Genomic DNA, 13,625 nt, shown 5'->3' on the forward strand with positions numbered 1-13,625 from the left:
CTAACTCTGTCACCAGGCTAGAGTGCAGTGGCACGATCTCGGCTCACTGCAACCTCCATCTCCTGGGTTCAAATGATTCTCCTGCCTCAGGCTCCAGAGTAGCTGGGATTACAGGCATGTGTCTCCATGCCCAGCTAATTTTTGTATTTTTGTAGAGATGGGGCTTCACCATGTTGGCCAGGCTGGTCTTGAACTCCTGACCTCAAGTGATCCACCTGCCTCGGCCTCCCAAAGTGCTGGGATTACAGGCGTGAGCCACCACACGCCTGGACTATGGCAACCTTTTTAATACTCTAATTTAGAATAAAAACAATTTGTACTTTTACGGGTATGCTTTATTGGTTTTAATTATTTCATAATTTGACAGAACATTGTGTTTTGTTTCATTTTTTTTTTTTTTTTTTTTTTGAGCCGGAGTCTCGCTCTGTCAGTCACTCAGGCTGGAATGCAATGGTGCAATCTTGGCTCACTGCAACCTCCGCTTCCCGGGTTCAAACAACTCTCCTGCCTCAGCCTCCATAGCAGCTGGGTTTAAACGTGCACACCACCATGCCCGGCTAATTTTATATTTTTAGTAGACACGGGGTTTCGTCACGTTGGCCAGGCTGGTCTCGAACTCCCGAACTCAGGTGATCCACCCGCCTCGGCCTCCCAAAATGCTGGGATTACAGGCATGAGCCACTGTGCCTAGCCAGTTAATTTGTTTCTTAAAAAATACATATTCAGGCCGGGCGCGGGTGGCTCACGCCTGTAATCCCAGCACTTTGGGAGGCTGAGGCGGGTGGATCACCTGAGGTCAGGAGTTCGAGACCAGCCTGACCAACATGGAGAAACGCCATCTCTATTAAAAATACAAAATCAGCCGGGCTTGGTGGCGCATGCCTGTAATCCCAGCTACTCGGGAGGCTGAGGCAGGAGAATTGCTTGAACCTGGGAGGCGGAGGCTGCGGTGAGCTGAGATCGTGCCATTGCACTCCAGCCTGGGGAACAAGAGCAACTCCATCTCAAAATAAACAGAAAAACATATTCGTACATATATAAATACTTGCAAAATTTTTCAGTTCTGGAAGAACATAGGTGGAGGATAAATGAGAACTCTGTACACCCCTAGAATTTTATTTATAAGTTAGACATGTAGTTATGGAAGGCTGATAGATAACCCCAATAATAAAAGTAACTCTCAGCCAGGAGCAGTGGCTCATGCCTGTAATCAAAGCACTTTGGGAGGCCAAGGCAGGTGGATTGCCTGAGCTCAAGAGTTTGACACCAGTCTGGAAAACATGGCAAAACCCTGTTTCTACCAAAAAATACAAAAAATTAGCCAGGCGTGATGGTGCATGCCTGGGGTCGCAGCTACTCAGGAGGCTGAGGTGGGGGGGATCACTTGAGCCTGGTAGGCAGAGGTTGCAGTGACCACCTGAGATTGCACAGCTGCACAGACCCTGTCTCAAAACAAAAAACAAAAAACAAAAAACAAAAAAAAGTTAACTATCCATTTAAGCTCAAAGATTATGGTATTAGGCCAGGTGCAGTGGCTCATGCCTATAATCCCAGCACTTTGGGAGGCCGAGGTGACGGATCATTTGAGGTCAGGAGTTTTGAGACCAGCCTGACCATTCTCAGAGGCCATTCTCAGATTTGTCTTCTCTTTCATTTCTTCTCTACCTCCTCCAAGTGATGTAATTGTGCTAATATATAGAACCAGGCCTGAATCCCAACACTTCTGAACACAACTGCAAAGACGCTATCTTCTTCCCTAAAGCATCTCCTCTGATATCCAGTCAGCCAAACTGAAAATATAGCAGTCATTCTTCACACAATGGTCTAATTCCTATTCATCCTTTAGGACTCAACTTAGGAGTCACTTATTCTAGAAGAAGCCATTCCTGGACCTATTTCCAACCCTGCCTGTAATGAGTAATGCTCCTTTATTTTACCAAAGCACACAATTCAATGGAAATATTTGTCAGCCTCTGTCACTTATTCTGCAAGCTCCATGAGAAACCATGTATTATAAAATTTATTTAATCATGCAGTGAATTATAACAGTGTGTGCTTGATCAAGAAAGAAGATATTTGGACTTCTGAAGATACAATGCATATCCAGGTAACTAGGCAGAGGAGGGTTCCTTTTAAAAGTGTAGTCCATAAACCACTCATGTTGAAACTTGGTTAAAAGATGGAGAGATTCATGATGCTACATCATAACCTATTTTAAAGATCCCTACTCTTTGTAAGGGTAAGACCTATAAAAATGACCATTTATTGAAACCCTGTAAGCAGTGCAGGGGGGCCCTGCATTAGGCCACATATAAAATTTCATTTTACATTATTCTTTTAAAAATTCTATGAGGTTGATAATATTTATAGGTGAAGAAAATGAATAAGGAGGCTTGAAAATACTGAGTAACTTACTAAAGGTCATATTGGTAGTAAACAATATAGCTGATATTCAAACCAAGGACTATTTCATTAAATGTTAAATAAACAAGCTTCCTGGAAAATATTAAAATTTGGGGACCACTCTCATGGGGGGGGGCAATGGAGCATAAACTAGGACGCACAGCTGAAGCTATGGCAAGTATGTGGTCCTTCTCTAGGGTCAAGGTGTAGAAACCTAAAACCTGAATTCTAAAGGGAAAGTAAATCTATATATCACATTTCAATTCCACTGCTCACTCTCATTCATTATATCCCCCACCCCACACACAAATACACGTCTCTTTTGATAATCTTTGCTCAAAGTATGTTTGCTAAGATTTTTCAGAAATGGAACTTGGACAAAGAGGGAAGAAAATATTAGATTTCTATGCCTACTAACTCTCATATCAAGTAATATCTACCTCTTGAGAAGTGAGATATGATTTTAATTTAAGAAAATAAGGAGGTAGTGACAAATACGCATTAGGGTACAGAGAAGGAACTCTCAAGGATGGAATGCAAGCTACACAGAATGAGAGAAACTAAATTTTACATTTGCATTATTTTTCTTTATTCTTCTACATCAGAAGAGGAATGGGGATATTACAGGAAATATGTAAATAATATTCAGTAGCCCATAGGGGAAAGGACAAACTCATAGAGGTACTCTAACAGAGGTTGTTTTCACGTGTGCCTAAGGGGTATTCTAAGTCCCACTTTACATATGAGAACACATAAATAACATACTCAAGTCACACAATGCTAATATAAGAGCTGGGAAAGAAGGTATAATGAACTCATGCTCTTACCACTGCAAGTGCAGTATTCATTTCTACCTCACTGGTTCCTAATATCAAGAGCACTGATTGGCTATACTGTGTGGCTGTTGCAGTCACAGTGTTGGGATTACAACAGTGAGCCACCGCGCCCAGCCTTTTCAAGCTATTTCATTGTCTGATCTAATTATAATAGTAGATTCTCTGCAGGACACAGTACTCTGGAACTAGAATTCTAAATGCCAAAGAAGTCAATGAAACTTTTAAGCGTTTTCAGCAAATTACTCAGCTCAGAAGTACAAAGCTTATTGGGCATGGTGGATCATGCCTGTAATCCCACTACTTTGGGAGGCCAAGGTGGGTAGGATCACTTGAGTCCAAGAGTTCAAGACCAGCCTGGGCAACATGGTGAAATCTCATCTCTACTAAAAATACAAAAATTAGTCAGGCATGATGGCACATGCCTGTAATCCCAGCTACTTGGGAGGCTGAGGCAGGAGGATCATTTGAGCCCTAGATGCAGAGGTTACGGTGAGCTGAGATTGTGTCATTACACTCCAGCCTGGGTGACAGAGCAAGACCCTATCTCAAAAAAAAAAGAAAAAAATAAGTAAGTAAATAAAATTTTAAAAAGAAGTGCAAAGGTTGAGGTTGTCTGGGCATTTGGCACATCCACATTCATAGCCCTGAGAGACAAGCCCACTCTTCTCTTCCCTAAATTGGTTTTCCTCCCCATGTCCTCCTAATTATTGGTATTTGTAATGGTATTCAGATCTCTATGCTGAATAAAAGATACATGTTCTATGCAGCTAGACCTCTTTGCATATACATCTATTATAGTCCTTATCCTTTATAAGTTATTTTAAAACCATCAACTCTAATCCCTTCTAGAACAAAGTTAGACATATGTAATTGAAATTACATTTCTCTTATTTGTCTCTGTAAGCCTGGCCCCAAGCATAGTACTTGATGTCTATGTCTAACATTGTGAGAAGGATTATTTATTTAAATCCAATAGGGCAGTGCAGGGCCCTTATACAGAGAAATACATACCCTCCCCCCACCCACACACACAAAGAATTATCTATCACTCAATGGTGGAGACAGATTTTGAGAAATGTGTTGTTGGCCAGGCACGGTGGCTCACACCTGTAATCCCAGCACTTTGGGAGGCCGAGGCGGGCGGATCACGAGGTCAGGAGATCGAGACCATCCTGGCTAACATGGTGAAACCGCGTCTCTACTAAAAATACAAAAAATTAGCCGGGCGAGGTGGCGGGAGCCTGTAGTCCCAGCTACTCGGGAGGCTGAGGCAAGAGAATGCAGTGAGCCAAGATCGCGCCACTGCACTCCAGCCTGGGTGACAGTGAGACTCCGTCTCAAAAAAAAAAAAAAAAAAAAAAAGAGAAATGTGTTGTTAAGGCAATTTCATCATGTGAACATCAGAGTGCATGCACACAAACCTAAATGGTATAGCGTACTACTTCTATGGTACAAAATTGTACAGCACGTTACTATGCTAAATACTGTAGGGAACTGTAACACAGTGGTATTTGTGTATTTAAACATTATCTAAACACAGGGTAAAAATATAAAAGATAAAAACACAACATAAACCATACAATAAAAATGCCATATAAAAGATAAAAAACAGTACACCTACATATACAGCACTTACCATAAATGAAGCTTACAGGACTGGAAGTTGATCTGGGTAAGTCAGTGAGTAAGTGGTGAGTGAATGTGAAGAAACAGGACATTACGGTACACTACTGCAGACTTTATAAACACTGTACACTTAGGCAGCACTATATTTAAGCATTTTTTCTTTCTTCAATGATAAATTATCCTTAGCTTTTTGTAATATTTTTACTTGATGAACTTCAAGGGTTTGTTTTTGTTTGATTGTTTGTTTGTTTTTGAGACAGAGTCTCGCTCTGTCGCCCAGGCTGGAGTGCAGTGGCATGATCTCAGCTCACTACAAGCTCCGCCTCCCAGGTTCACACCATTCTCCTGCCTCAGCCTCCAGAGTAGCTGGGACTACAGGCGCCCGCCACCATTCTCAGCTAATTTTTTTTTTTTTTTTTTTGTATTTTTAGTAGAGACGGGGTCTCACCGTGTTAGCCAGGATGGTCTCGATCTCCCGACCTCGTGATCTGCCAACCTCGGCCTCCCAAAGTGCTGGGATTACAGGTGTGAGCCACCACACCTGGCCCGGTTTTTTTTTTTTTTTTAGCTTTTAAAAAAATTTTTGGAGACAGGATCTTGTTCTGTCACCCAGGCTGGAATGCAGTGGTGTGACCATAGCTCACTGTAGGCTTAAAATCCTGGGCTCAAGTGATCCTCCCATCTTGGCCTCTGGAGTAGTCAGGACTACAGGTGTGCGCCACCATGTGCAGCTAGTTTTCTTTAATGTTTTGTAGAGGCGGGAGTTTTGATATATTGCCCAGGTTGGTCTCAAATTCCTGGCTTCAAGTGATCCTCCTGCCTAGGCCTCCCAAAGTGCTGGGATTACAGGTGTGAGCCAATGTACTGATCTTTTTTTTTTTTTTTTTTTTTAGCTTTTTGACTCTTTTGTAGTAACACTTAGCTTAAAACACATTTTGTGTACAGCTGTACACAAAATGGTTTCTTTCCTTATATCCTTATTCTACTAGCTTCTTCCTATTAAAAATTTTTTTGGCTGCATGTGGTGGCTCACACCTGTAATCCCAATATTTTGTGGGGCTGAGGCAGGTAGGTTTCTTGAGCTCAGGAGTTCCAGACCAGCTTGGACAACATGGAGAAACCCTGTCTCTACAAAAAATAAAAAATTAGCTGGGCATGGTGGCATGTGCCTATAGTCCCAGCTACTCAGGAGATTGAAGGGAGAGGATCACGTGAACCCAGGAGGCTGAGGATGCAGTGGGCCATGATAACATCACTGAACTCCAGTCTGGGTGACAGAGCAAAACCCTGTTTAAAAAAAAAAAAGAAAGTTTTAAAACTTTTTTTTGTGCAAAACTAAGATACAACCACACACATTAGCCTAGGCCTATGCCAGGTCAGGATCACCAAGATGTCACTAGGTGATAGGAATCCTTCAGTTCCATTATAATCTTTTTTTTTTTTATTTTAATACTTTAAGTTATGGGATACATGTGCAGAATGTGCAGGTTTGTTACATAGGTATACATGTGTCATGGTAGTTTGCTACACCCATCACCCTGAGTTCTGTTATAATATTATGGGACTCCCAAAATATATGTGGTCTTATCTTTGGCCAAAATGTTGTCATGCAGTATACCATTTTAGATACATCAAGAATCTTTTGCCTGGGTGTGTGGCTCATGCCTGTAACCCCAGCACTTTGGGAGGCCGAGGTGGGTGGATCACCTGAGGTAAGGAGTTCAAGATCAGCCTGGCCAACATGGTGAAAACCCACCTCTACTAATAATACAAAAAATTAGCCAGATGTGATGGCTCATGCCTGTAATCTCAGCTACTCAGAAGGCTGAGGCACAAGAATCGTCTGAACCCAGGAGGTGGAGGTTGCAGTGAGGTGAGATAATCACTTGAAGGAGTTTGAGACCACCCTGGGCAACACAGAGACAAAAATTTTTATTTTTTCCTTTTCTTGAGAGAGTCTCATTCTGTCATCCAGGCTGGTGTGCAGTGGCATGATCTCGGCTCACTACAACCTCCACCTCCCAAGTTCAAGCAATTCTCCTGTCTCAGCCTCTTGAGTAGCTCAGATTACAGGCATATACCACCACACCTGGCAAATTTCTGTATTTTTAGTAGAGATGGGGTTTCACCATGTTGGCTAGGCTGGTCTCGAACTCCCAACCTCAGGTGATCCACACGCCTTGGACTCCCAAGGTGCTGGGATTACAGGTGTGAGCCAATGCGCATGGCCTACAAAAAATTTAAAAACTTAGCTGGGTGTGGATGCGTGTGCCAATAGTTCTAGCTATTCAGAAGGCTGGGGTACAGGATCACATGAGCACAGGACTTTAACGCTGTAGTGAACTATGATTGTGCCACTGTACTCCAGCCTGGGTGACAAAAGCAAGACTATCTCAGGAAAAAAAAAAAAAAGCTGAATAAATGAATGCATAAGTTTTCCCTCCTGATAGCTTTAAGAATATTGGTTTTATATGAAATAAGTTCAAGAGAAGAATGAAGACAAAAGTCTAGATAGGAATTTACTTTATCTGTAAATGAAACTAGATATATGGCAATGTTACTACTACTAATTTATTGACAACGATTATTTCCATTCTAATACATGAAAGAAGAAAATGCACATGCACACAAGCATTCAGAAAATACTTATCATTACTCAATGAATGTCTACTAAGTTCAAAGTACTTTATCTTGTAAAATTCCTAAGACCAATCTCCCTGGCTTAGTTCTTTAGTTATTTTCCTGGAATGTGGCTGAGAGTGAATGGTAAATAGAGAATTAACTTGACAATAGATATACTCCAAAGTAATTCAGAGCTCACAATATTGTTACATTTACACAAATCACTGTATGTAAAACAGGCTTTAATAAAATACATATTTCTGTAAGTAAAGCTAGAGAAAAAGTGTAAAGTATGATTTACTAACCACACAAATATCTGCTTGTTTGCAAGAACAGGTTGGGCTAATTAATAACTCCAACTGAGACCGAAGTTTCTCATCATCGCCGAGAACCTGGTTAAATTTCTTCACAAAATCTTGTGCTTTCCCGGGGTCAGGCAAATTCTCTAAAAAATTAAAAGAGAATCAATATTAGAGAAGGAAAAAAAAACAAAACTATTCTACTAAGCTAAAAACAGGTGCCATCAAAATATTGCGGAGCCACTAAAAGAAAATCAGCCTAACTGGTTCTTAGAAACAAAATTAAGATAAAGATTATTTTCTTTTACTTAACATTAAATCAATAGTCCCACTGGGTAAATACTTTGTCTGCATTTACGTTTACTACATGTTTAGTGAGTAAATAAACATACTCACTTGCTATGGTCATCAGTTTTCCAAACATGGCAGAACAGTTAGCCTCTGACTGAAATTTAAAACAGAAACAAAAGAACAACTAGTCATATGTGTTTACAAATTTCCGTAACAAAAATCAATACTCATTACTGTACATTTTTCATGACGTTAAAAAAAAAAGTTCATCACAGTCTGCTCAATGGAAAATGGTTTTACCACATATATATGCTAAACTAACAACAAAGAATTACATAGTAGCAACTATTAAGACAAATAGAAGGAAAGGAGATGTTGGGAGGAAGGTACTTAAAAACCCACAAGTATACAACTTTCACAGGAAAGTTACATTGCCAGAAGACTGAAAAAAGATCAATGAAGCAATCAACATATAAACTTATCGTATCAGAATTACTATGAAACTACATGCCACAAAAAATTAACTAAAAATATAAAGAGAAGAAACTTTTTTTTTCTGCAATAGAGTTCTGTTAGCTACTTTGTGGCCCGTTACTTAAATATCTTCAGGAAAACCTCCTTTCTAAAATGTACTTCCCTTTCCTGTATCCCATAAAACATTACTTATTAGTTTTAATTTATCCTAAATTTGAATAATTTAGTTCAAAAGTTAGAAAACTATGCCCCCATGAGCTACCTGTTTTTGTTAGTAGTTTCGATGGAATATAGTCATGTCCATTCATTTACTTATTGTGTATGACTAATTTTGCAAAGGCAGGGTTGAATATCTGACCACAGACTCTATGCCTTGCAAAATACGTTTTTGCTATCTGTTGATTTATTTTCAAAGTTTGCTAGGCTAGGTGCAGTATCTCACACCTGTAATCCTAGCAATTTGGGAGGCCTAGGCAGGCAGACTGCATGAGCCCAGGATTTTGAGACCAGCCTGGGAAACATGGTGAAAACTCACCTCTACAAAAAACATACAAAACCTAGCTGGGTATGGTGGAGCACACCCGTAGTCCCAGCTATTCAGAAGGCTGAGGTGGGAGGATCACCTCAGCCCAGTGACATCGAGGCTGCAGTGAGCTGTGATCGTGCCACTATGCGACAGCCTGGGCAACAGAGTAAGATCCTGTGTATTAAAAAATAAAATAAAATAAAAAAAAGTTTGCCCGCCCCTGTTCCAGCATCCATGTGTCCTTGAGGGGTCTGTTTATATGGTCCCCTGGTTAAGAACACCTATTCTAGTGAACGCACTTAAAAATGTAAAGTTTTTTCCCCAACCTTGCAAAAATTTAATGGCATTTCTTTTTTAGTTTGCCATTGGCATATTTATAGGATTGATATCTGATATTCACCCTACGCTGAGAGACCATGAATCATGCAGTGAAAAAGAAATATGATGTTTAATGTAATTTTATCTCAAAATTTAATTCTAATTATTTGAAAATTGATTATATATAAACTCTTAGTGTCTGAAAACTTTATATAAACTAGAAAACACCATTTCTTTGCTCACACTAGAAAATAAGAGTTTGTTATATTTATTTTAAATGGAAATTTAGCTTGGACAACTACAGAAATTATATTTAACTGACATTTGGAAAATAAAACAACTGAGATACTTTTTTCCTGCTTCATTACGTAGAACTACAGAAAATCTGAACAGTGACTATAATAAACTATGAATTTAAACAAATCATGAACCTACTGTAGGCTGCTTGTGCAAATCCAATAGTTCGCGTACATGGCTCCGAAGCATGTTCTGACACTTCCACATTTCGTTGAGAGCTCTGTAAAGTTATGAATATGAAAACACACATTACATAACAATACTGGAAATTATTCAGCTTTACAACCTTTCTTGTTGCATGCTGTATATACACCATTCTTCTACATCTACCTAAAAGTTTAAATACCGGGAAATATATTTATTAGGATTTAAAACAATTTAGTACAAATGGTAAATATAAGCCTTCTTATGAGAGAAAATATTTGAGAGGTTTAGAAAGATTAATAGGTAATACAGGGATTGAAAGATGTACTAAATACAGGTAGCTAGAAAGTTTTGGTACAAGGAAAGAAAATCTCAAAGTGCAAGGGACATAAAACAAATTGAAAAACATGTATACGCTTGGAGCACACGGCATGTGTGTGGAGCATAAGGAAGCTGGAGCATTCCACAGACACAGATCAAACCATGAAGGCCTTATCAAAAAGGCTAGGGCATATACATGAAGCACTATAGACTATTTTGAAAAATGAAGTATCAAAAATGATGCAGATTCAAGATGCCAAATTTACATTATTGTGTTTATTCTAAACTTTTCTCTCTCCAGGAACACAGATTTTCTTCTCTCAGAAATCCCATCCATATTTCCAGGTGCCCAGATGACCTCTGAGAAATTACTAATCTCTAAGCACTCTTTGTCAGATATTTTGAAATGTAAACAAACATCAAAACCTTAAGCAAGGAAAGGGATTAGTAACCACGATACAACACTATCGTAATAGAATTTCTGCCAAAATGACAGTCTTTTTTTCTTTTCTTTTCTTTTTTTTTTTTTTTTTGAGACAAGTCTCACTCTGTTGCCCAGGCTGCAGTACAATGGGATAATCTCGGCTCACTGCAACATCTGCCTCCTGGGTTCAAGCAATTCTCCGGCCTCAGCCTCCCTAGTAGCTGGGATTACAGGCGTGCACCACCATGCCCAACTAATATTTTTGTATTTTTAGTAGAGATGGGGTTTCACCATGTTGGCCAGGCTGGTCTCGAACTCCTAACCTCAAATTATCTGCCTGCCCTGGCCTCCCAAAATGCTGGGATTACAGGGGTTAGCCACCATGTCCAGCCTAAAAATGCAGTCTTAATCTAATAATGCAGGAACACTTGAAGAAGCCACAATGGCAAACAGTCAAATTCCTAACTCAAAATTCTCTCTTTTTCAAGACAGAATCTCACTACATTGCCCAGGATGGTCAAGCTTCTAGGCTGAAAAGATCCTTCCATCTTCAGATCAGAATTCTTAATGACATCACTCATTTACTTTGTGTATTTTTGACAAAAATTACATATACGGTGGTGTACAACATAATATATGTATATATTGTAACATTTACTTTAAAAAAAAATCTATTAAAGTGAAATGACCACACATCCTGGTTGGCCTGGGACAGTTTGATTATGCTGGTTATTTAAGTAAAAATATCAATAGTGATCCCTTTCAGTCTGAAAATAATCCAGTTGGACCATTAATCATATGGCCATCTTACACAGAGAAGATCTGAATATGTTCACCCAACAAAGAATCAGTATTCAGTTATTAGGCTTAATATTTAGTCTGGAAGGATAAAGCACCAGTAGTTTTAGACACTAGCCACAGGTATTTTGACGTGGTCATTTATTTGAACACCTGAAACCATCCTACTACTGACCTGGCTGCCAAACAAGCCTACACATATAAGAATAACCTGAACATAAATCGTAACATTTTGTCTATAAATATTTACCTGAGGTTCTTGATTCAACTATAGAAGCAGCAACAATCCAATCAATAACAATTAATTAGATAAGATGAAGTAATTTTACGAAATCCTTAGAAAATACAGCAGTTATTTGAAAAGTAACTTACTTTACAGCATTTGGATCCAAACTAGCATATAAGTAATATAAGCATTTCATTCTCTCTTCTGTTTCCAGGTTGTGGGGGACAAGATACTGAGCAAAGATTTTCTCTACCAACAGTCTAGGAAATAACAACAACAAAAAAAACCTAAGTGACACAATTATTCCATTTTTAAGAAGCAATTTTTTTTTTTTTTGGAGACAGGATCTTGCTCTGTCACCCAGGCTGGAGTACAGTAGTGCAACCTTGGCTCAATGCAACCTCTGCCTCGCAGGTTCAAGCGATTCTCCCACCTCAGCCTCGCCAGTAGCTAGGACTACAGGCGCGTGCCACCATGCCCAGCTAATTTTTATATTTTTTGTAGAGACAAGGTGTCCCTATGTTGCCAAGGCTGATCTGGAACCCCTGCTCTGTCACCCAGGCTGGAGTACAGTAGTGCAACCTTGGCTCAATGCAACCTCTGCCTCGCAGGTTCAAGCGATTCTCCCACCTCAGCCTCGCCAGTAGCTAGGACTACAGGCGCGTGCCACCATGCCCAGCTAATTTTTATATTTTTTGTAGAGACAAGGTGTCCCTATGTTGCCAAGGCTGATCTGGAACCCCTGAGCTCAGGCAATCCACCTGCTTTAGCGTCCTGAAGTGCTGGGATTACGGGCATGAGGCACCACACCCAGCCAACATTTTAAGTTTTAACCATCTTATGCCAGGATACCATATCAAGATAATAGCTATGTGTGCACATACAATGGAAGATATCAGTTTATAATGACTCCCTTCTTGGAAAGCTTTCAGTACAGTTTAACTTTAGAGACACAGTTACTGTCTGTGGCTTTATAATTTGTCAGTATGAAACATTTGTTCTAGAAGGTTTAAATGTTATTCCTAAACACAGGGTGCTAGGCTGTTCCGCCTATTCTTCTTCAGCAGTCTAGAACAAAAGCAAATTCATTAACGCAACATATAAAGCTATGATCCGCGGTAGAGCTAATTCTCAAGAAACTCATTAATTTCCTCTGATTACAGTTCAGCCCATTTTCCATGCTGTCACATAGTTAAAAACAGGGGGACCCCCCTTCATATTACTTCCAGAAAATGTAGTTTTTCCTGTGTACATCTGATTATTGTTCTCTCCATAATCTAAATTCCTTACCAATATTGGAATATCCTTCTTGCTAGTACCTATTGCTTGTATCTTCTTGCTTCTATTATTTAATATCACTGGATTAAGAATATACAAGATCTCTTAATTAACAAATGAAATACATATCCAGTGATGCCAGAGAAGTTAGTTTAATTAAACAAAACAATGGAAACTATTCTGCACACACCAAGTATCATTTGTACAATCCAATATAGAATTATAAGTAATATTCAGAAAATGAAAACAACTTAGTAATTCCTCTATTGGTAGTGGTGTAAAAAGGAAAGTAACTAGCAGTTAACTCAATAGTGCTCTCTTGCCACACATTGGGCTAGGATGCTTTATATTCATTATTTTATTTAATCTACATGATAATCCTGCAGGAAAGGCACTATTATTTTTCCTTTTTATATAAAACTGAAGCGCACAAGACGTTAATGAACCTATGTAATACACATCTAATAAAGGGCAGAGTGAACATTTGGTCTCTAACTCCAAAGTCCATGCCTATTTCATATTATAAGGCTACCTTATAATCGTGGACAGAGTCTTGTTTAAACACAGTACATAAAAATATGTAAAAAGTTATCTCTAAACTTAGAAATAAATGATTAATCAAGTTGAATAAACTTAATTTTATTTATGAAGTAAATACATAAAAATAAGAAATTACTAAAATATTAAATAGACATTTTTTAAGTAAAAAGTAGTTTTATAACTCAACCATTCTACCAACATA

General features: G+C 39.1%; 1 protein-coding gene across 2 annotated transcripts in view; it reads right to left on the minus strand.

Annotated features, from left to right (window-relative positions):
- PDS5A (PDS5 cohesin associated factor A) overlaps nucleotides 1-13,625 on the minus strand; it is a 157,283-nt gene that overhangs the window by 68,880 nt on the left and 74,778 nt on the right. For both annotated transcript variants that reach the window (XM_055384810.2, XM_019025596.4), the window contains exons 13-16: nucleotides 11,752-11,865; nucleotides 9,831-9,912; nucleotides 8,183-8,231; nucleotides 7,793-7,932 (exon numbers count right to left, since the gene is read on the minus strand). In XM_055384810.2, the coding sequence (XP_055240785.1) occupies nucleotides 7,793-7,932; nucleotides 8,183-8,231; nucleotides 9,831-9,912; nucleotides 11,752-11,865 (385 nt within the window). The remainder of the gene's footprint in view (nucleotides 1-7,792; nucleotides 7,933-8,182; nucleotides 8,232-9,830; nucleotides 9,913-11,751; nucleotides 11,866-13,625) is intronic.

Source organism: Gorilla gorilla, chromosome 3 (assembly GCF_029281585.2).
Source record: "Gorilla gorilla gorilla isolate KB3781 chromosome 3, NHGRI_mGorGor1-v2.1_pri, whole genome shotgun sequence".
NCBI lineage: Eukaryota > Metazoa > Chordata > Mammalia > Primates > Hominidae > Gorilla > Gorilla gorilla.